Source organism: Exophiala bonariae, assembly GCF_035927105.1.
Source record: "Exophiala bonariae strain CCFEE 5792 chromosome Unknown scaffold_29, whole genome shotgun sequence".
Classification (NCBI taxonomy): Eukaryota; Fungi; Ascomycota; class Eurotiomycetes; order Chaetothyriales; family Herpotrichiellaceae; genus Exophiala; species Exophiala bonariae.
Genome location: NW_027042504.1, coordinates 212,782 through 234,917, shown reverse-complemented (window position 1 = coordinate 234,917; position 22,136 = coordinate 212,782). Strand labels below are relative to the sequence as shown.

At 48.6% G+C, this 22,136-nt stretch overlaps 7 protein-coding genes across 7 annotated transcripts; 3 read left to right on the top strand and 4 right to left on the bottom strand.

Moving 5' to 3' along the window:
• Positions 1-966: 966 nt before the first annotated feature.
• Positions 967-2,484, top strand: LTR84_007399 (uncharacterized protein; the record flags this gene model as incomplete). The annotated part of the gene is made up of 2 exons (XM_064850952.1): positions 967-1,886; positions 1,941-2,484. 2 exons carry the CDS (start codon positions 967-969, stop codon positions 2,482-2,484), a joined length of 1,464 nt encoding a protein of 487 aa, XP_064702221.1.
• Positions 2,485-3,476: 992 nt separating this feature from the next.
• LTR84_007398 (uncharacterized protein) lies at positions 3,477-5,143 on the top strand (the record flags this gene model as incomplete). The annotated part of the gene is made up of 5 exons (XM_064850951.1): positions 3,477-3,647; positions 3,698-3,851; positions 3,906-4,043; positions 4,096-4,288; positions 4,345-5,143. 5 exons carry the CDS (start codon positions 3,477-3,479, stop codon positions 5,141-5,143), a joined length of 1,455 nt encoding a protein of 484 aa, XP_064702220.1.
• A 516-nt stretch (positions 5,144-5,659) lies between these two features.
• LTR84_007397 (uncharacterized protein) lies at positions 5,660-8,835 on the bottom strand (the record flags this gene model as incomplete). Its single annotated transcript, XM_064850950.1, has 2 exons — positions 5,660-8,686; positions 8,740-8,835. The coding sequence occupies 2 exons, from the start codon at positions 8,833-8,835 to the stop codon at positions 5,660-5,662; spliced, it is 3,123 nt and encodes a 1,040-aa protein (XP_064702219.1).
• A 2,255-nt stretch (positions 8,836-11,090) lies between these two features.
• On the bottom strand, positions 11,091-12,700 carry LTR84_007396 (uncharacterized protein; the record flags this gene model as incomplete). The annotated part of the gene is made up of 2 exons (XM_064850949.1): positions 11,091-11,265; positions 11,331-12,700. The coding sequence occupies 2 exons, from the start codon at positions 12,698-12,700 to the stop codon at positions 11,091-11,093; spliced, it is 1,545 nt and encodes a 514-aa protein (XP_064702218.1).
• Positions 12,701-13,514: 814 nt separating this feature from the next.
• LTR84_007395 (uncharacterized protein) lies at positions 13,515-14,293 on the bottom strand (the record flags this gene model as incomplete). Its single annotated transcript, XM_064850948.1, has 3 exons — positions 13,515-13,812; positions 13,863-14,110; positions 14,168-14,293. The coding sequence occupies 3 exons, from the start codon at positions 14,291-14,293 to the stop codon at positions 13,515-13,517; spliced, it is 672 nt and encodes a 223-aa protein (XP_064702217.1).
• Positions 14,294-18,294: 4,001 nt separating this feature from the next.
• Positions 18,295-19,884, top strand: LTR84_007394 (uncharacterized protein; the record flags this gene model as incomplete). The annotated part of the gene is made up of 1 exon (XM_064850947.1): positions 18,295-19,884. One exon carries the CDS (start codon positions 18,295-18,297, stop codon positions 19,882-19,884), a length of 1,590 nt encoding a protein of 529 aa, XP_064702216.1.
• Positions 19,885-20,313: 429 nt separating this feature from the next.
• LTR84_007393 (uncharacterized protein) lies at positions 20,314-21,030 on the bottom strand (the record flags this gene model as incomplete). The annotated part of the gene is made up of 2 exons (XM_064850946.1): positions 20,314-20,767; positions 20,831-21,030. 2 exons carry the CDS (start codon positions 21,028-21,030, stop codon positions 20,314-20,316), a joined length of 654 nt encoding a protein of 217 aa, XP_064702215.1.
• Between the last annotated feature and the right edge of the window lie 1,106 nt (positions 21,031-22,136).

Sequence of the window (22,136 nt, the reverse complement as noted above, 5' to 3'; positions counted from 1 at the left end):
GGGCACAATCCTTCGTCTGGTCTCTGGGTCTAGCTTCACGGATCCAGGGCCCAGAGGCCGTGGGAAATGGAAGGATTCTCTGCATTCTCAGCCACACGAACATAGCCAAACTTGAGACAGCGCACTACACTCGCAGTGCCTGGCCATCAACCTGTTATCCCTCAAAATTTACATGCTATTGCCATTGGGTCCCAGGATTTAGACCGTCATCCAATTCGACAAGGGTGCTGTACAAACTAATCGGAGCTCGAGAGATCATGTCACTATCACCCTCTTCCTCGATCTGTCTGTTCTATTCCTTTTTTCCATTGCACCAGTCGCTCGTTTTGTTGCACCTCTCACTGTTACCTACCTTCGTCGATCTTCGCTCGTTTTGTTCTTTCGTAATCTTCTTTGCCACTTTTGAATGGTATTGTATATTGCATGATTCCGAAGACAGCGGGCTGTCATGATGTCTCTTTCTACTCTTGACAGCCACCATTGGCTTTGCTTCGCATATTTATTGATTTTAAGCAATATCATTCTCGTCCATGCCGGCGAATCAATCGACCCGGTGGTAAACTTCTGTCGAAGAGTCGGCCACAGCTGTCAGTACTGCCCTATATCTGCGGAATGAACCCCTCTGATTAGAACTCAGCTGTTTACAAGAATAATACGCTGTACATCAACGGTGGTATTGAAACCTTCGTTGATTTTGGCACCAATGGCCAGCAAGATTTCAACACCATCACATCAGGTATCAGTAAGCTTGCGCCCTCCATTGATTGAAGTTGGAAACTGAGTAGATGTTTCTCAGATTTAAATCTCATTACAGTCGATATGGACAGTTCATGGAATTGGAAGACCAATGTGTCTATATCGCAGAGGGCTCGGCGCGTTAGTGGCGCCGTCGAAGGCATGGGCTGGCCTGTGAACGTTCACGATGGTGCCTTGTTTGGGGGACCTGACTCAAGCGACACCTTATACATGTTTGGCGGATCGACACTAAACTTCAACCAGTCCTTCCCATATTATCTTATCCCTCCAACCGAACAGTATGCTATGTGGCAGTACGATATGAGCAACGATCTATGGGCAGCTTTTGATACCTCGAGTTCCGGCATATCAATTCCTTCCTGGGGAGCCAACGCAGAAGCCACTGACCATGGCCTCGCTTTCTACGTTGGGGGTCAACTCGATGCCGGGACTGCAAATACCACTCAGGATTTGGGGGAAGACACCGTGGGCGTCGGTGGCATGGTTGTGCTCGACACAACGTCAACCAGAATCAAGAACGTGACCGTGGAAGATTCTATCAAAAGCAATAGACAGGGCGCCGGTATGGTTTATGTGGACAACTTTGGGGATGCGGGAGTTCTTGTTTTGGTGGGAGGACGTACCGACACGGATGGATTTCTGCCAATGGACGAGGTCTCAATCTTCGATGTGGGGTCAACTGATCTCGGCGACAACGCCTCTGCCGACAAGAACAAGTGGTATCGACAAAAGACAAGTGGTCCGGTCCCCAATTCTCGCACCGATTTCTGCTTGGTTGCAGCGCCATCGCAAGACAACAGCAGTACCAATATATACATGTATGGTGGCCGGAGTAATGGCGCCATCTTTGACGACATCTATGTACTGAGCATCCCATCATTTACATGGATTAAGGTGTTCGTTGGCGAGTCCGCACGGTGGTCAGTCACATGCCACTTTATCCCTCCTCGACAAATGATCACTATTGGTGGCGGTGGTGACTCAACAACCGACATAGCAGCCGACTGCGACTGGGAATATAAGAGTTTGGCGGTACTCGATATGAGCACGATAGGATGGTCAAGCACTTATGATGCTAATGCCGGACCTTATAAAATCCCAGATAGTGTGGTCAAGATTATCGGTGGAAGGTGAGTTCGCTGTTACTCTGGTGATGTCAGCTTGTGTGCTAATCTGTGATACAGTCCACAGGGCAATGCCACCAAGATCCAACCTACAGATGGGTGGAGTGACGATGCGCTTGCTACTCTATTCACAATAAAGACAGTTACGTCCGACACAAGCGATCCACCAAGTGTAACAACTTCTTCAACCTCAGCCTCAACCCCAACCACTTCTACAGCTTCAAGCGGCACTCCCGAGCCGGCCAAGAAACTATCAGTCGGTGCAATTGCAGGTATCGCCGTCGGCGGTGTAGCCTTGATAGCATTAATTGCTGGTGGTATTTTCTTCTTCCTCAGATCGCGCCGTACCCGCAGATTAAGCCAGCATGATATCGCGCTCATCGAGAAAGATGGCTTGCCGTCCTATAGTATCGCGGCATCCCTATCCAGGGCGGAACTGGTCGGTACACCTCAAGCTGCTGAGCTCTCTGCTAAGCAGAACGGGCATGACCACGATGGCAAACCGCTGCCCGTGGAGAAGGACGGTGGTATACTCCGGGTTGCGCCCGTTGAAATGGATGCACGCGCACGCGCACGCGCAAATACACCTATTGAAATGGAGTGATGTGATGAAGTCTATACCATTTTGTTTGACATCGATATTTGAGGAACCACAGACTTGCCTACCTAGCGTGGCGTTGGTAATATTGGGGTGGTGCACTTTCATATTTGCTAATGAATGGCTTCTCTGATGGGAATTTAGAGTTTGCGGTAAAAAGGGGCACGTCTGCAAACACCCTGTTTTTGATTACAATCTTCTCTCTTGATGATCGACACTATCGCGTTCCAGAACGACGCTTACGTTTCACGTTCACGAGCTCTCTTCGTCAATCATGTTTATTGCAAAGTCACTTGACATGGCTCCAACTTACAGGATGTGATCTCCAGCACCGAAGACACCGCATGATTCACGGTCTCTTTTCCTACGAAGCTCCTGTGCTGCTTCGTTGCACTCGACATCATATCTTACTTCAATTGAACGTCGATTGTGCTCTCCAATTTTTTTGTTCTGCTCATTTGATCTCCTGGCGCTAGTAAGTTTTGTGTTATGGTGAACACTACGTGAGATGTTTGGACAAGCATCATTAGTGATGATCTTTTCGGTGTATAATATTCGTTATTGACATAATCGGGAAAACTTTTGTCCTCGGTTTTCGGCTTTACTATCGCCGGCTAACAGTCTATCAGTACTAACATGAAAACAGAAAGTGTCCAACACTCGGTCGTCAATTGGAGGCGCTATTCAGAAGCCTACACTGCACTCCACATTCGGGATTGGGACTATTCCCTAGCACCCGTGGAGCGAGTACCAGAACACTATACACACTTCTTCTCAACTTCACGTACAGTAGCCGGAATAGCGCCTTTTCCAAGACTTGATGCTCGCCAAATGCTTGTCCCAACATTGACTGGCGGCCTTATGCCATTAACGACACTTGATTATAAAGTTAAAGCTTGTCGCGGGCCCACACAGAACTACATACGCGTTGCTTGCATCGACACCATTGTCACGTTGCTCCCCAAGCTGTAAGCACATTGGAAATGATTGATAACAAAATGGAAAAGACTTCACCAGCAGGCAAAGATCATGTAGAGTTTTGCACAACGGCAAATAAAGCATTCAATGAAATGGGCACTATTGAACCAAAGGGCGACTACTCGGGGGCTTCGCAAAAGACCGATCCTGTCGAGATCAGGTTGGTTCGAAAGCTCGATATGCGCATCATGGTGAGTAAAGCCCATCTGATGTACTATTACAGCTGCTGAACGAGACACAGCCGATTCTATGGGCGATGTACTCTCTTAACTACCTCGATCGAAATGCTCTACCGCAAGCTCGACTCAATAATCTAGAAGACGACCTCAATTTGAAGGGGGTGGAGTACAATACCGCGATTTCTATTCTCTTCGTGGGATATATCCTCATGCAGGGTGGGTTAAGTGCCACCCAGTCTGATATCTAGCAATCTGACATTCGTAAATAAGTCCCGAGCAACATGTTCCTCACCAGGACGAAGCCACGTATCTACCTTCCTGTAGTGATGATGGCTTGGGCCACGGTATCGGCATGTACAGCACTGGTACAGAATTATCCCGGACGGGTTGCATGCCGCTTTCTACTTGGTAAGCGTTTCTCGAGCCTCAATTCATCTCCAGATGCTGACAAGTCATTCAGGATTTGTGGAGGCGCCTTTCTATCCTGGAGCTCTCTACTTGCTTTCAATCTTTTACACTCGCAAAGAGTTGGCGTCACGCATAGCCATCATGTACACCGGCCAGGTATTATCAACAGGATGCTCTGGATTGATCGCGGCTGCGTGTTTTGCTACTCTAGACGGTGCCCACGGTATTGCTGGATGGCGTTGGCTGTGGGTCCTCACCCCTTCTCTATCGCTTCGACCGTGCTTGCTGATGTCTTCTCCAGCTTCATCATAGAAGGTGTAACAACCTTTGGAGTTGCACTCATCGGCATATTTTTACTGTGCGACGATCCTGCAGATACAAGGTGGCTCACTGAAGAAGAAAGAGCTCTAGCAGTCAGTCGCATCAAAAGGGACACCGTCGGCGACGAAGGGCGGGCCTCGGTCTGGTCTGGATTGCGTCAGGCTGCCACAGATCCTAAGCTGTGGGTTTTCGTGCTCATGCAGAACCTCCATCTCTCGGCGTGCTCCTTCAACAACTTCTTCCCAACTATCGTGGCATCTTTGGGCTTCAAGAGCAAAATCACAGCTCTACTCCTAACCGCACCTCCGTACTTTGTGTCGGGCTTGCTAGGGGTACCATTCGCTTGGTCATCCGGCAGATTCAACGAGCGAACCTGGCATATTACGGGCGGGTTTGGACTTGCCGTAATAGGCTTCGCGATGTCCTGCGCAAGTATGAACAACGCAGTACGTTACACCTCAACCTTTCTTTACGCCACAGGAGCATACTCAGTCGGCTCGGTCATCCTTGGATGGGTGTCGGCCACATTGTCGCAGACACCAGAGAAGAAGTCCGTTAGCTATGCTATTGTCAACTCCTTTGCAAATCTCTCATATGTGTATATGGCATATCTGTGGCCCACGTCCGATTCTCCCAGATATATCACGGGCTTCTCTGCGATGCTGGCTTTCTCAGTGGGAAGTATTCTGTGCGCTTGGGTCATGAGATTCTGGCTTGTAAGCATGAACAAGACCATCAAAAGGAATGAGAACGAGCATCGGGTCTTGTACGCTTTTTGAGTTTGTGGCATGGCGCGATCCGTAGTTACTGGCACTATCTGAGGATAAACTCCACCATTCATCATTCAGGCTTCAATTCCCTTAGACGCATTACGCATGTGTTTGACGTTGCATATCTCTTCTCATAAGAATAAAGATTAAGATATTTTGTCGTTTAATCTTAAATTATCTTGCATTTCACCTAGCCATCTGCTATGATAAGTTTGATCATACATAAAAGGTTCGAGTATTAACCCAGAGCGCTAGTCACAGCCAACTTTCATACATACGGATCACTGACACAGCTATCGAATTGCAAATTGTTGCTCAATTCACTCAGCGTATCTAAATAGCAATCTACGTGTCCCCGCGTGTTTGTCTGTTTCTCCTGGATACCTAAGTTTCTGCATTGTCTCCTTGGCTTGGTCAACTATCAGCCGTGCGTGCGTGGTGAGTTATCAGCCATTGCATAACATTTGAACATTGGATCCTTCCTTCGGTGTATAGTGAAAACAAAAATCTCCCTGTCCGATGCCGTCACTTCTGCCAAGTCATTCCGTTCCCATGGTTAAGATAATCTACTTGTTTCTCACTTACCACTATGCTCTTCGCCACCTGCGCCTCGAGCTTAGCCAAGATGCGGTTGCCTTGAATGCTACCAAGTATCCACCTCCCACAGGGCGTGCAATTACATTTGTTCCGACGTGCACAATGATAGTGCGTATTGTTCACATCTGTGGTCGGTGGGCATCTGCATAGATCGACGACGCTCAGAGGTGCAGTAGAGGGTAGCGACGTCGGTATTGTGGAACTATCAAATGAAATTTCCTGAGACTGCCTGGAACGCATCATGGAAAATTCGCTGCCTGCCTCCAGAGGCGAGTTCTGAGCACCCGAAAGCTGCTCCACGGGGCCAATGGTGTCCATGAAATCGAGGCAATATGATCCAAATGATATCTGCGACTGCGGGTCCTGGGCCAATCGGTCGTGATCGATTTCATACTCTGGTCTTCCACTGCGTGTAACATCTGCGACTGTCACTGAATGTGGTGAAAAATGTGTATTTGGAAGCGTACTTGGGCTTAGCAACGAAAGGGCTTCGTCAAAGTCCTCGTCCATAAGGCCAACTTTCCGCTCAGAATTCTGCATCAAGAAAGTGGGATCAATCGTCTCGTCAGTTAAGGATTGACAATCTCCCGAAGATATGAGATAGAGCGCCTCCGCAAACGCTGGCTGCGCGACAGGTGTCTCTGCCTGACGTATCTGCTCCAAAAGTGGTTTCAATATGCCCTCTTCGAGGCCCAGGCGCTCGGGATCATATCGCGAAACATGTGGGCTTTCAAAGTCTAGATAAAATTTCGTGTACGGGCTTGGGAGAGATAGACCGTTATAAAAATAGCATGGAAACGCCTTTAGCAGCAAACGAAACCAGGTGTCCTCCTCTGTGTAATCCCAGATAAGGCGATCTTTGGGAAGCTTCCGACGGGTGGAACTCCAATTGTGGCAGTTTCTGTGCGCGAGTTCATAGTCTTTGAACTTTTGCACCGTCGGTACGTCGGTCTTGTCGCAATCCACGCGGTCTCGTGTGTCTTTCTCATCAACAAGTCCCTGCTCTCGTGCAGCGCTATATATACAACGAAAGCGTCGTCCATCATCTTCTACCTGCGGGCATACACTTGCTGTCTGAGGGGTGCTTTCAGATCCCTCTCGTTCCGCACGGTAAGCTTGTTTGCGGTCTCTGCGAGTACCGAAAGGCTTGCCCCTCCAAGCGCTCGGAGGCGTTACTCGTTGGTTTGCAGGCTGCTCAGTGGTAGTCTGAGTCTGCTGCGACGATGAAGACCCGTAGAAACATAGCTGTAGAAATCGAAGCTGTGTGCAGAATTCAAAGCTCTTACTATGATCGTATAGCCTCAGGAACGGTACCATAGGCCTGGTCTCGATGTAGAATGAAGAAGTAGCTTGGTACACAAGCCGGGTAGGTTTGCAGATTGTGCCACCTTTTTGACGCACAGCACTGATTCGCAGAGATTTGAGCAGTTGCATGATGCGTCGAGAGTCAAGAGATGACCGAAGCGACATAGAATCTACCATAACCCACAGCTGTGCACGACGCAAGTCTCTTGCCGCAACAGCACTCAGGAGACCTTCACAGCGTCGTGTAGTGTAAGACGGCGAATAATAGAACAAAGGAAGGGCCGCCTCGGCACGTTCATGGGACGAAGCGCCCAAGAAATGCCCGATCCAATGGTCATCTCGAGCAGAAGTTGATAGCCAACGAGTGATGGAGTATGGCTCTAACCCAATCGACCCGAGGATACGGTCGCGCTCCAGTGAGAATACCCTCGGTGGCTGGCACCCGGATTGCTCTGAGTCATTGTGGGATTTGAACGATGGATTTGCTTTAATAATTGCAGTTGCGCACTGATGAAGAGGATGAGCATGCCCAATCTGAGTCGAATGATGACCGGGATCGCCCTGACGACTGCACAGCTCATTATTCCAAAGATATCGGCAACCAAGGTTGCGAGTCATTGTAACGACATCCCGAAAAGCAGAAGGAAGAAGTTCAGAAGGAACCACGGTGTGGCCCTGAGGGCCAGTGTTCGATATTTTCATTTCACAAAAGTCATCAAGCTGATGTGATTCTGCTGTCCAGATGAAGAATTCTGCTCCATCTAAATGCTCAAACTGCTTGAAACGGAGTTCGATCGGTTCTCCATGGGATCCAATGTCAAGTAAGCGACAGGTGAAGGCGCCAAAACTTGGACGACTTTGCATAACCAGGTGCAGATGGGAATCTTCTTTGTCAGCTAAGTCTTCTGACGTAAGGTAATCCACTGCTCTTGATTTGCTATGGAATTCCGGAATAAACCCCGTCAGATGGTCTTCAAAAAGCTCTGGAATACTATCGACGGTGGGCAAAGAAGGTGGGATTGAGTGCAGAGATCTCATGGTTGGTGGATCTGACGAGGTCCTGCTGGTCGGTCTCTTTGATGCAGAAGATTGCATGGTGCTGGGGAGAATCGACGGTAGACTCAGACTACCATAACCAGAGTCTACTAAACTCTTTGTTCGCACGCCAGCTACTTCAATCTGCTCGATGTGCCCAGAGACTGAGGATATAGGAGGCAGAGTGGCCGAATTGCTGCGCTTATCTTGGGTGTATTCGGAAGAGAGGATTCCAGCAAGGACTGATTCCTGTTGCACCAGCTGCTGCAACTCTGGTGATATTCGGGGTGCTGTTTCTTCAGCTTCAGTTGGTTCCCTATCCGCAACGACAGACGCTTGGCTAATAACAGCCAAGTTCGGTCCCGACAGGTTTTCGAACGCTGTGATACCAACCTCAACCGACACCTCTGCGGCAACCCTTTGGCCCACATCAACCAAATTAATCGATCCTCCGGCGTATCTAGTTGATTCAGACACTGGAGCAAGGAAGGACTCTTTAGGCCGGCTGGAATCCCAATATGGTGAAATTGGTAATGGAGTGTTTGGAAATAAGCCACGAAAGATTGCATCCCAATATGCAGCATCATCGAGACCATAGCGATCTTTCTCGACTTCCTGTACTTGGTTTACCGTTAATATTCCGCCAAGCCTTGATGATCGCTGTATACAATCCTTGTTTCGTTGCATATGGTCCTGTAAAGATTCCTCAGAGGAGAATAGTTCCATGCATCGGTGGCAATGATAACGACAAGAGTTGTGGTCATGAGACTCAAGGATATGTTTCTTTAGTCTCTTTATCGATGTGAGCGGAGATATTGAACAATTGATAGCCCCATCCAAAGGGACGCCCTGATACCTCGACTGAGTGTGAAACTGCGGCTCAAACGGGCAATGGAAAAAATGTGTGTCTGACTCTTGTGTGGATATAGGGTCAAGTGGTTTGATAGGGTCACGACTCGATGATTCACCGGGAAGAGACATTGTGGAGTGCGGCAAGCTTTGGCGATGAAGCAGTCTAGCGGAACTGGCGAAATAGGCCTAGGTGGGCGAATACAATAACGATAGTAGAAGGGGGTAGGGAGGCCGAACAGATTGTAGCGAGGCTGACGAATACCTTAGAACCTCAGCAAATGTTGCCACTCGTGAAAGATATCATAACTCACACCAACACTCTCATAAAAGCAGCCACCGCGCTGCATGTCTAACTTAGAAGCATGGGATGTTGTGTGTTTTCAGTGTCGTGCAGGGAAGCTGATGAGGTGTGAGATTTTTTGTTGGAGACGAAGCTAGTGAGCATAACAACCTCCGGATCAGTTCAGGAGACGCTGGAATGGAAGAGTTCCAGGTGCTGGCACAAGGTCGAGGGCTGCGTTTATAGCCGTTGGCGCAATTTTCGATTCCAAAATTTTTGGAATCGGACGCGTCGGGCGTAATGCGACCTGTAGGTCATTTTTCCATCTTTGGTTGTTCATTGGGCATCTAGCCCGGGCGTCATGCTGCCAAGCCAACCTTCCTGACCAGACATCTAAAGTTGCGGTGTGGACCTCTTTGCTGCCTTCCAAGTTCATGAGTTCACGCCTCGATTTGTGCTGGAAGTATGGTCGGTAAGTTGTGGGCAGAAACCTCCGAAAACTCGTGGGATAGGTCTCGACGCGGTCCGGATACACCTGTTTAGTGCAACTGGTAACTGAGAAAACCCTGAGTCTCAAGAGTCTTCTCCGCAATTTTGTTGTTTTCCTTGGGGCCAAAAAGTCAGCCTAAAAAAACGCCTTGTTTTGAAAGATTCCAAAAATTTTGGAATGGCGGAGCAGATTTTCCCAAAATTTTGGAGTCTGGTTTCGCCGTCACCGTCTGGCGTCCAGAATCCTTGGGTATGAAAGGATACAACTCTAAGGAGGATGGCGGTCATCTCAGCTTCTCGTTTGCCACAGTGACGGTTATATTGAGTTGAATTATCAGAGCATGAACTCGATTTCTGAGAACAGCCAATGGAAAACAGACAAATGAGCAGGTTTCCTTCCGCATTCCATTATCGCATGCAGGGAAAGGTCGTCCCTCAGGAATTGGGCGACATTTTGGTGATGAAGAGACTTGTAGTCACAGATGGACAACCCGCATGCTTCAAGATCTAAGTCTTTCGCGCCATTGAAGCTACGCAGTACAAGAAAACACTGAGAAGCTTCCACGACGACGGCTTGCCGTTTTGGAAGCGGGCAAGAGTGTTATTGCTGGGCGGATTGAAGTATGACAGATGTCTCCAGGTGGAAATAACGGTAGTTCGCCTGGTAAATCTCCTATTTCGAGAATTCACAGGATACCAACACCCGTTTTCTGTCAGATTGCTTCGGGAAGCCCCTCAGGGCTGATGGAAATTGTGGAAAATGTCAACAATTTCTCGAGTTTGGCCAATCTCCCAGGTGTCACAAATATGATCACCCGCGTCATCACATTCGAGAACAATGCACGGCTTGAACAGCACGCAGCAAACCTTTCAAGGACCAGAATGGTCTTGATCATTGGAAACAAATCAAAGTCAGTGCGTAAAGCGCACTCCGGCTAAAACCGATTAAGAACGCGAAAAGGAGCCGAGAGCTGAAGCACACAAGGATACCTCAGCCATTTTCGATAGTCGTGGTTTGATAGAAACAAGACTCAAGTGAACTTGCACTTACGCTCTCCATGCTTACCCAGTGGCACTCAATGTCCTTTTCATAAGATATTTCGGTGGATGAGAAGGAGAAATATTTAATGCAATCGAACGTGAGATTTGGCTTCGCCGAATGTCGTCAGATCCGCCCTTAGCAGTGGATATGACACTTGGTTCAACATCCGCCAATGACAAATTTTGAGCCCCTAGTCAGAGTTACCCAAGAGTGTTCATTCGCTCAAAACTAACTGATAGCAGTGCTTCTTTGGACGGCAATGAAATAGTCTGTGTATCTCTCTACTCTTATCATGGTTGCTTTTGACCTCGGCGATGAGGTGAAATGGCAAGAACCGCTATCGGATGAAGTCTAGACTACTTTCTTCGATTTGTGATCTTGAAGCGCACACCTTTCGATTTCGGACTAGCAAGGCCAACAAAACAATCGCGGACCACTTCTACATCTCGTTCATAGATCACATCATGCAATGCAAACTCAAATCTCCGCAAGACAGTTGCAGCTGCAAGGTAGATCTCAGCGTAAGCTAAGCTATTTCAGACTGGTCAGTGAAAGGCCTTCAGCAAAGGGTGGGGCATGTTGATTGCGATACTTACTTCATGCCAAGGCAACTTCGGCTTCCTTTCGAGAACGGCACGAAATACTTGTCAAGTGGTCTCATGGCTCCCTCAGATGAGATCCATCGACTCGGGTCGAAATAGCTTGGATTTGGGAAAATGTCCCTATCACTGTGGATAGCACTGAGGCTCATCGTGATAGGGGTACCTGGAGGAATGACCCACTCCTTGAAAATCAGAACTTCATCTGGCTCTAGCATTGCGAGGCGACCAGATATCAAGCTGCTTATCCTCAAGGTCTCTTTGACAACGGCGGTGAAGGCTGTGAGGTTTTCGAGATCCGATAATTTTGGCGATGCTGCTGCTGAAATCATCACGCAGTCAATTTCTTGCCGAAGTTTTGCAAGCCAATCTGGATTGGCGTGAAGATAGTAAAAGAGATTTGCGAGCACTCGTCCTACGGTATCTCCACCAGCAATCACTACGCCAAAGGCCTCATCAGCAAGCCTTTCTACCGTCTTCTCTTCAGGTGGTAGCACTTGGCTGTTCAGGATGTCATAGAATATAGTCCTGTGTTGCTTGTTGAGAGCGACTGGTTTGTCGAGGCTGTCCCGGTTGGATGAGTTATAGTCATCCACAATATGCGTGATCTTTTCTTGGTTTGCCTTTTGCATTTGTGAAAATTTGTCAACATTGGGGCTGATTCTTTTCAATATCCAGTGTGGTAAAGCCGGGAGCTTCCCAGCTATGGAGCCAAAGTTTCGTAGAAGGGGTACGGCTTCGAAAAGGGAAGTCATTGTCTGCTTCCACTCCGGAGCGAAGTTCGGATCTAAGAGGCAGTTGAAGCATTGATCAAAGCAGTATTCTGTGATAACATCGAGACTTAAGGCACCAAATGCTGTGTCAGCTTGCAAAATCCGACCGTTTTCAAAATGAGTGTTGATGCCTGATGACAATTGTTCCACCTTTTCGATCAGAAGTGGTTCGAGAGCTAAAACCGATCGCTTCGAAAAGAATCTCGTAAGTGCTCCACGACGATTCTTGTGCAAATCTCGATCCAGAGTAGACTGCGTCCCACCTGGAGACTTTCCACCCCTGTTCCATTTATCACGTCGCCCACCAGCGAAAAGGAGTTCAAAGAAATCCAGGTCCACAATGTCGAGCTCGTCTGGGCTTCGCCGAATGATCGGTCCATACTTGTGATGCAATGACTCAAGTTTCCACACGTAGCGTCCCGTGTAGGGACCGGAGAACATATCAAAGTAACTTTCGTACCAATATGTAGCAGCAGCCCATTTCGGGCCTGGAAAGTGACGAAGAGGATGGAAATAGAGGCGGTAGATGACGATGTAAAGTCCATACGAGCCGAATAACGCGAGGAATGCAAGCGCAAGTAGTGGGACAGTCATCTTGCTAGAGGTTAGTTGAGTGTCAGGGATGTTAGAATTTGAGATTTCAGCGGTAGGAAGCAGAACATATATGACGAATCTTGACCGTAGTCGAAATTCGTGTCGCCCAGTCGCATTTTTCTTCCTGCGAGATCAAGAAGTCAAGGTAGATTGGAATGAACGATTCCGACCGATAGTACAGAAGCGAAAGAACAGGAGATCGTATGTGGCATGGCATGATTACTGTAGAGCTGCCATGCATTGGCGGGGCCGTAGATGCACCGAACTGTGGAGTAGTATGCTCGCGGTGTGCGCTACATGCACTAGTATCGAGCCCCAATCGCCAGATCAGTATCGATGTCCAGCTTGAGCGCGGACACAGATGTCCAATCAGTCGCAACATCGCCTATCGTGAATGCTAGCCATTGTTAGTAGCATACCCAAACAACCACTCATCAGCCTTCGTCATCGTAAAGTAGCTCATGGTCCGCAAAGTGTGGATTATCACTGAGATAGCAGGACGTGAAAGTGTGATCACAAATCATTCAGGGAAAACTTCGGAACTGTTGAATTGAGGCCTTCTCTCCATGAGCATAATGATCCTGTCCTACATATCCGAGTCATTCGAATCAAACGTAGTGGCTCCTGACTTGTGCCAACCGTGGTAGCGAGTATGCCAGACATCCAAATATCCCTTTTTCGATCGTGGAGGGATCACTGTCTGTACTATCATGTATGTTAGTCGGCATCCTTCAATAACATACAATTCGGGTGTCACATGCGTCTGATAGACTAGTCAGATGAAGTACTAAATGGCTTTCTTTATTGCATACTATCACCAGTCCGGGGCAGCTGAAGCGTAAGCATCATCTAGCGGTTTGATGACTTTCTTCCAAGCATCTCGCCCACTGACACTGTTCCACCACTTCGACAGGTTTGATCTTCCTTCAAAGAGGTTCATGCACTTGGTAAGGACGTACATAGTTGGCATATAGTTGATGTCGATCAGGCTATATTCATCACCACCGAGGTAGTCCATCTTCAGCAGAGCCTTATCCAACGCCTCCAGACAGTTCGTCAGTCGTGGCCTATGTCTGTCCAAAACAGCCTGGTCCACTGATCGACCAACCGCCCTAGGAAGACGTTAATGATCGGAACCCCACAAATTTTTACGATGACTTACGGAGCGACAATGGTCTCAGCAATGATAGGCACCGCATGAACATTGAACTCCTCAATCTCCAGGATCATCCACATCCAAAATGTCCCGTTCGTCTTGGCATCATTCGCGGCAGGAAGTAAGCGAGGGCCCGTGTTGAGGTATTTCTGAGCAAGGTATCGCGCAATGGCTCGAGACTCAAAGAGTACAACGTCTCCATCCTCGATCAGCGGAACCCGGCCAAAGATGGACTTCTCCCAGAATTCAGGGGTCTGAATAAGGAAATCAACTTTGGCATTTCTTTGGGAGTTGGGTACTAAAGTGCTCACCTTATGTTCGCCTGTCATGATATTTGTGGGGACTATCTCGAAGTCGTCGATACCTTTCTCTGCCAGGACAAGCTCTGGTCGCAAGCTGTTGTACGACAATGGTGATGTCCACAGTTTGATAGTCATGTTGAGTACTTGACTATTACACTTTGAGGAGAACTTCTTGATTCCGAGAGATCCTTCGGTAAGGCTCGAAAGAAGGGAAGAGTCGGTCTCGTGAAAAAGCTTCATTTGGACCTTTTCATATGTTCATCCTGGTCGCACAGACGCCTCGTATCCCTGGAAGAGATACGTGGTCGGAGAGCTTAACGTTATCCACTTAGTGAGACATTCCCTGGTGATTTGACGCATGCCTGCAGTGCCGAGCTCTTGATGTTGCCATTTCCTCGAGCTGAAGCAAAGCCTCTCTCGTGCAGCCATCTGACTGGCACATTGTTGGCCGAACACGAACTTCTCCGTTCGTATCGAAGACCTGCCAAGGCCGTCATGGGCAGGAAACCTCACCCCGCACAAACCGTACTGGTAGGCATAATGAGCAGCCTGTTGATCCCTGTTTATTCTTCTCTGGGAGTCATACAACACCACCTGCTGACTTCTGGCTGGCTTCAACGTTGTTGTTACCGCCCAAGTTCAACTCATCTAACACAATTGTGGTCGAGTAGATGTTGACCCCCGAGGTTGCCAGTTGACAATCTAGGTCGGTACCGACGCTTTTCAGAGCTACTGATCAGTGCAAACGCCTGAAGATTCACGCATCTGAAATATGGCCGATCTCTTCTGCTGGCAGATCACACATCCTAGCTTGACAACGCATCATACTTATCTTTTAATAACACCGGATACGATAACATACCACCCTGACATTCTGATGCAGCCGAGAGAAACAAGAACGGACCTCTCAAGTATATTTCGAAAGATATCCGTGGCAAGGGAAACTTATTGCCATCTTGCAAGAAGCCTTTCGGTTATGAAGAGGTTGAATCCGCTAAAGCCCTGATTTTTGATATTGTTGCTAACGAAAGGCTCGGCGAGTATCACGCAACAAGTGCTCACCTAAGTCGTGTCGTATTCACGAGCCAATTCGGCTAGTATTACCAAAGGGGGCATTTAACCACTTCCAGAACGGCGACTTGGGCCGCTGGGGCTGTAAGTTTTAAACACGACGACCGCCAAATCTTTTATAATAATAATGGCCCGAGTCTCGAATATACGACAATGACGAGTTCAAGTTGGTTAGCATGTGGCAGGAGTTGCACCAAGTGTTCCATTCCACTTCTGGTCGTCATAGTTCGGCTTCAAACCATGGATTTCTCAAATCATTCATGTTCCAGCCAGGAAGCGTAATCCCCAATTGCTCGGCGAATTTCCGCAGAGACATTTCGGCAATCCAGCTGACATCTCACCTGATGTAAGCAGAACCAAAACCTATATGTTGACGAGGTAAGAAGTATCACTGCAGTACATGTTTTCCGTCATCGAGGCTCGTCTTCTTAAAAGACTGCGCTTCTCTTTAACAATCTTCTCATCTTCCGGGGAATGATCTGGTAATCAAGCTGCAACAATGAAGAGTGGTGCCTACTGGGAGTTAGAATCGATAGCACTGCTGGAAGGCGTGGGCAGCAGTGAGCTGAAGTCTGAAAAGCATGCTCGCAACAATATCTCCTCCTCACAGTCGTCACAACGTTCTCGCAAATCGAGCGGGCCACCACTCAGTCTGAGGCAGCTTTCTCGACGATGTTTTTCATGGCTAAAAATGCCCCCGGAGATCGCTACCCTGAACCAGCTTCCGTTCCTCTGAGAAAAGTCCCTCGAAAAGACGTCAACCTATCCGGTACTTTTCGGACATGAGAGCAAGAGATTTTGCAAAGGAGGAATTGCTGTGAGGATCCAGACTCGTTGTCCACGACAAATCAGATCACGGTGCATTGATCTTGCCTAGTCGCCACAGTGACCAATCGCCTTGTGGTTGGGATGGCCTAATCTTTCACCACCTTTCAGCACGATGGTATCTTTTCGGGACAGACCCTGAAATTTGACCCTTAAGAGAGTTGACGCATGGGCATGGTTAATCAGCGTCAGTGAAAGATGCAATAGGACGGCCGTAGGTCCGCCTTGACATCTCTATGGTGATGATGCTTTCATTGGGTCGGCATTTCTTGTGATTGATGTTGGCATACATGGAGATCTGCATCCGAGTCCCAGTCCAGGAAGTGTCAATGTTCACGGCTAGTCATATCGCTCAATCCAAAGACCTCACAGCCCAATTGAGATGACTCATATTAGGGACTACCTTTGGGTGTATAGCTTTTGATCGAGAGGAAACGTGAAAAACAGGATCCTCAAAACAATCCTGAGGTCTACCTTCGATCATAATTGGTAATCCGTAAAAGGATGAGGCTAAGGCAGCATCCGCGCTCGGAGCCGGAGGGTCGGAGATGAAGTGGTGTTCCGTAACTTCGTATTGACCCATTGGGCGCCAAGCAAGAAAACGCAAAAGATAGAATTGCGGACACCCGTCGAAATGGGTTTTGTTGCTACCAGATGACATTGTGTCGAAGATGGAGAGTGGACAGTCTTGCGCATAAGGCCTCCATACTACATACCAAGCTCAAAAGAGCCCGTATCGAGATGAAATAGTGCCGATGAGATTGAGAACAGCGTAGGGATGTAATCCGCGGAGTTGTCCTCAGCTTCACAGCCCGTTTGCGCAGGCTCGTGGCCGAACTATCGACCAACCTGGTACTGCTGACTGTAGATTGCACTGGAGTCTCGACATCATCTTTGTTGGCAGGTAGAAATTAGCACATACACAGTGAAAAGGTGGACTTAGTGATTCGTGACGATCAGGAGCCAATACCTCAAGACAGCGGTCAGTGTGCTGTGTTCAATGCGAAGTACTCAAGAACTGATTGTGGATACCCTAGAGTGGTTGATTGGTTATGTTGATCGCATCTCCGGGCTTCACCTAAACGAAAAGGCTAGAGAAGCTAGGTATCTATTCGAACAATTATATTCCCAACCAAGCAAGAGGCACGGAAAAGGATGTACTGTCTATTTTAAGCAGGTGGAGAGCGGAGCAATATATACACCGTAATACCTCTCAGGCTCGTTCTTTAGGTTGGAATAGGCCGTGGAATCAGAAATTAGTCATGGGCCATGTACGAACTAGTTCTCTTGACCATCGCTCTCAGTGTATGAAATACGAGGTACAATGTGCCTGAGGATCGATAGGCGGAAGCGACTAGTTGGTTAGATGCGCCGTTTCCTAGGATGTTCGGTACCACGGGCACGGACGGGACATCCTCCTTCCTCCCTCGGACGAGATGATGAGATGTGCGCCCCAAATTTGGGGTCAAGGAATCGAGACCATTTCCCGAAGTTAGCCTAATATGCTGGAGCCAAGTCGGCGACCTCGCTTAAACTTGAAACCCTACCGTGATATCGGACAGGATTTCGCTCAGTCATTCCTCCACAGCCAGTTTTCAGCCTTGGGATCGCCTTTGGCTTCGATGAATAATGGGCAATCTGGGGCCGTCTTGAATACCATCAGAGCGTGAGAAACCGGATGTACCTAAACAGGAGTACGCGAAACCATCGACGCCGTCTTGATCGCAGCGGAGAAAGAGAAACTTTCAATCCAAACCAGCTGCTGATATCTCTCGAAGCAAAGGCCTATTTCACTGGCAAGTTGCCCACCTTGCCCTTTCATTGTCGTGATTAATTCCAAGGTATCCGACAAAGTCCGCCGAGTTTATTCGCACTGCGTATCGACAAGTACCAAGAAGGTACTTGCCTCTACTATGGCAGTAACACCCGAAGTTCCTGCTCAGTCACCAAGCACGACACCGCCCAAGGGTCGCTCGAAGCCGCCAAGTCTACTCGCTTGTATCCCCTGCAGAAAAAGCCATCTTAAATGTGATGGTAAAAAGCCGCTGTGCAGCAGATGCGTAGACCGCGGCGGATCATGCTTCTGGGTGGATTCAAAGAGAGGATATCGAGAATTTCGTAAAGGACACCAATCAGTGAATGATGCCAAATCCGGGGACGATGCAAAAGTAAACCGCTCAAAGTCGGGGACTTCAATGCATGAGCACCCTTTGGACTTAGACCCTACTCAAATTCGCCAAATGACTTACGAAGAAATATTTCAGGCCAATGACCCGGCATTCACGGGCCTCCCCTTGGAATTTCAGTCGGTGCAGACGATGGCCAAGCTGGCAGGCGGTAGTCCAAGCAGCCGCAGTGATTCAACCCTCTCCATCACACGCGAGATCAACCCGACCGTGCAAAGTCACAATAATGGGTCTGCTGACCTAATCGAACTCTTCTACAAGCACCTATACCCGCCCCACCCATTTATCGTCCCATGGAAGTTATACCTCCAGAACTCATCCCTTATACCATTTCCTCTACGAGCGGTGCTGAGATTCGCCGCTTGTCATTACGTCCCTCATGGCAATCCCTCCGAGCTCGAAGCAGCTGCCAAGAATATATTGTCTGATGATATCCCAGACGATGGGTTCAAAGTTCAGGGCTTAATCCTGTTTGCTTTCGTGTCGCATGCTCGAATGGACCGAGACTCAGGGGAGTCCGCATTGATGAGAGCAGTTGAGATCGCTCTTCGAATAGGGATGAACCGTGAGACTTTCGCGATTCAGAATGGTCAAAATAACCCCATTCTCGAGGAATGCTGGCGACGAACATGGTGGATGCTTATGCTTCTCGAAGGCCTGGTCACAGTGATTGGAGGCCAAAGCTCACCATACATAACATATTCAACCTTCACAGACGTGTCTTTGCCCGGTCACGATGAAGACTACAACGAACTCCGTGTTTGCTCAGAGTTACGCACTCTCACTGATCTCCACAACCGCGTTATTTCTGAAGATACCTTTTCGTACTCGTCACTTGCCTATGGCATCGAGGCTGCCTACATCCTAGGCGCAGTCTTGAGCTTGGGACCGGACACTTTTGCAGTCACAGACCCTCAAGTTGAAGCTCTAGATGCCAGCATTTCCAACTATTTCCTGTCACTACCACTGGACAAACGAGATCCAACCCACCCTGATGGATCAGTGGATGAGCCCCTTCTCATTGCACACCTTGCTATCAACTGGGCGTCGATTGTGCTTCATCGGCCCCGATCCACCTTGACATTCATACGAAATCACTACCGAACAACTTGCACAAGGGCAGAATCCGCAGGTCTCCCAGCTTTGGCATATTCCTGCCACACTGCCAAGGCGTTACGCGGAGCAAATGCAATCATCAATCTGGCTTCCATTCCGAGACCGCTTACCTATTGTACCCCAGCCCTGATGTGTGGAATCACGACTGCTGCCACTGTTCATTTACCAGCATATGCAATAGTTGATACTCCAGACCAAACAATTGCCATCAAGGAGAGATTACAGTTGGGGATTTCGGCGTTGGCATCCTTTGGGGAGATATGGCCTCGTGCAAGTATCGCCAAAGGACAAGTGGCCCGGTTTGCACGAGAGATACTCCTGAAGCCCAATGTCTGTGTGGATAGTACCGGACCAGAGCAGATTCCTCGTATCACGACAGAGACGAATTTTGCGCAGATTGAATACGATGCACCTTTCAACAATGACATCTGGATGGATAATCTCATACAGGCAGAAGAAGAGAATGATCCCGCTCTGTGTCCCGTTTTCGATGCAGTCTACTCTCTGCCCAATGCCCAAGGGGTATGAATTGATTTGAATTGATAAAGAGGCCGAAGCCGGCGGTTGAGCCTTCGCCATTAGGAGGGGTGGCTATCATTTCCTCCCGTCTCGATGCGTTATCGGCTACAACTTGAGGTGCTTGTACGCATCAATCTGCTTACGGAGATGTACTTATGAGGTTCTGAGTCACGACTAAATTTCTTACTTGGGATACCCTCTCAGCGTCTTGTGCACAAATTTCGACCTAGATTCGTCAATAGCTCATGTGGATATATCGAGACCCGCTGCGGGTGAAAACAAGTCTTTTTCAGGGTTCTTTTATGACACAGAATTGCAGTGTAATAACCTCTACCCATCACACTTTTATGACTCTTGTATTACCAAACATACATACCCAAACCTATGGACACTCGCGTTCGCAATCCGGATTTGTTGATCGGCTCAAGAACTCTCAACCTAATTCGCATCCGCCAGCACAATCTTCAAGGCCGCATCCAGGGATTCTTTCGGTAGACCCAGGCGATCATTCCAAGTCTCTCTGTACGTCGCAAAGTTTCCACCATGGCCCTCGACGCAATTGATGTAGCTCACAATCAACGGTGCACCACCAAAGTCACCCTTCGCGAACTTTTGCTTACCTAAATCCTTCTGTCGCTCACCGTCGATCCTGGTCACGGCCCAGGTGGAATTCGTCACCCTCTCGAGCGCTGCCAGCATGTCATTCTGTGAGACTGTGAAGGGCGCAACATAGACGATATGGTTCGTGGTGCCGTCGATATCGAGGATGGCATTCTTCAGTGCCAGTTCGATGGTGGGAAGTGTCGTCGTTGACCATCTACCTTCGCCTTCATCGATCAGCATTGCTTTATCGGTCTTCAAGTCGAAGCCCATGTAGCCGATTTTGATCGCACTGCATCAGAAGGTCAGCAGATGCCGGGAAACTTTAGTCTAGAGTGGAGCGAAGCTCTCTTACTTACAGCTCGAAAAAAGACCCTGTGACAAACGCGTGCACGACAGTCCTTCCGACTCCTTACCCTTAAGATACTCCGCCGTGTCAACCTTGCCCTGGAAAAACTGCCGAATCAGCTCCAACGCCTTCTCGCTCTGCAGATCCGAGCCAAACTCGGACGGAAGAAAACGCTTAACCCCGGCAATGATGGCCGCATCGATCATCTTCTTCTGCCGCACCGCAGCGGCGGTCGCAAGCGTCGAGACGACAACATCTTGTCCCTCGAATGCCTTTTATGACGTCCTCTTGACCCGTAGTCGTCGTCGACCCGAAGGACTTTGATGTGGGATGGGAAGGTGGCCAGCGAGCTTGCGCGGCTGAGGACCGAGACGTGGGAGGGAGGGTCTGCATCAATTGCTCCCAGGATGGTAGGGCCGAGTCTGCCGCTGGCGCCGACGATGATGACTTTGATGCAGGCATTCTGTGACTGTATCGTTGTACATAGATCTCAACTCAAATGGAGTTATGTTGTTGCTTCCTTCGTCCCTACGGACCTTTAATACCGTGTCGTCCTGCCGGCGTGTGCTTGTTTCCCGCATTCACTGATGCCTAAGTGATGGAAGTTGGTAAGCATTACAGGATATACTTAATGATTCGACAAGCCTTCGGACTGAGTAGAAGTCCGATGTCATCGTCCATTGCGCAACCTTCGGCAGCCGCAACTTCAAGGCCAGTATCTCGAGCCTCGTCGACTTCGGACAGCATCGCACTCAGCCTTCTAGTGGTTTGGTAAAACCAAAGTCTTCTCGAGTGCAATATGGTCAACATTAAATGGACTTGCTCTCTAGCCGTTTTTCGTCACTCATCGCTATATAGACGTTCATAACGCAAACCTTTATGTCTTCACAATTTGTAGGTTGAGAATGAGTTTACTCGGCCCCGAACTAGTCTGTCGTACCTTCAATGGGCTGAAGCACTGGTCAGGCTGAGATATGCAGTTCTGAGATTCAAGGCAAACAACGCGGAGAATCAATAAGACAATTGTGACATGCTTGGTCTTAGCATTGTTGATCATCATCTGATGGCTATCAGGAGCCAGGTGGGTCACTCCTAAGGCATGAAGGACCAAGCTATCTCTCCTCAAACTGAAGGGATCGAGATTTCATCTTCTCTCATTGTATTTCATCGAATGTAAGCTCATTGCATGATCAGCACCAACGTGTTCAGTGAAAGGACTCTCCATCTCCGCACATCATGTGTTCCATCTTCGGGCAAGTGAGTGACTTGTGATAGCACCATATTTGACCTCTTGCCGTCTACCCACCTGAAG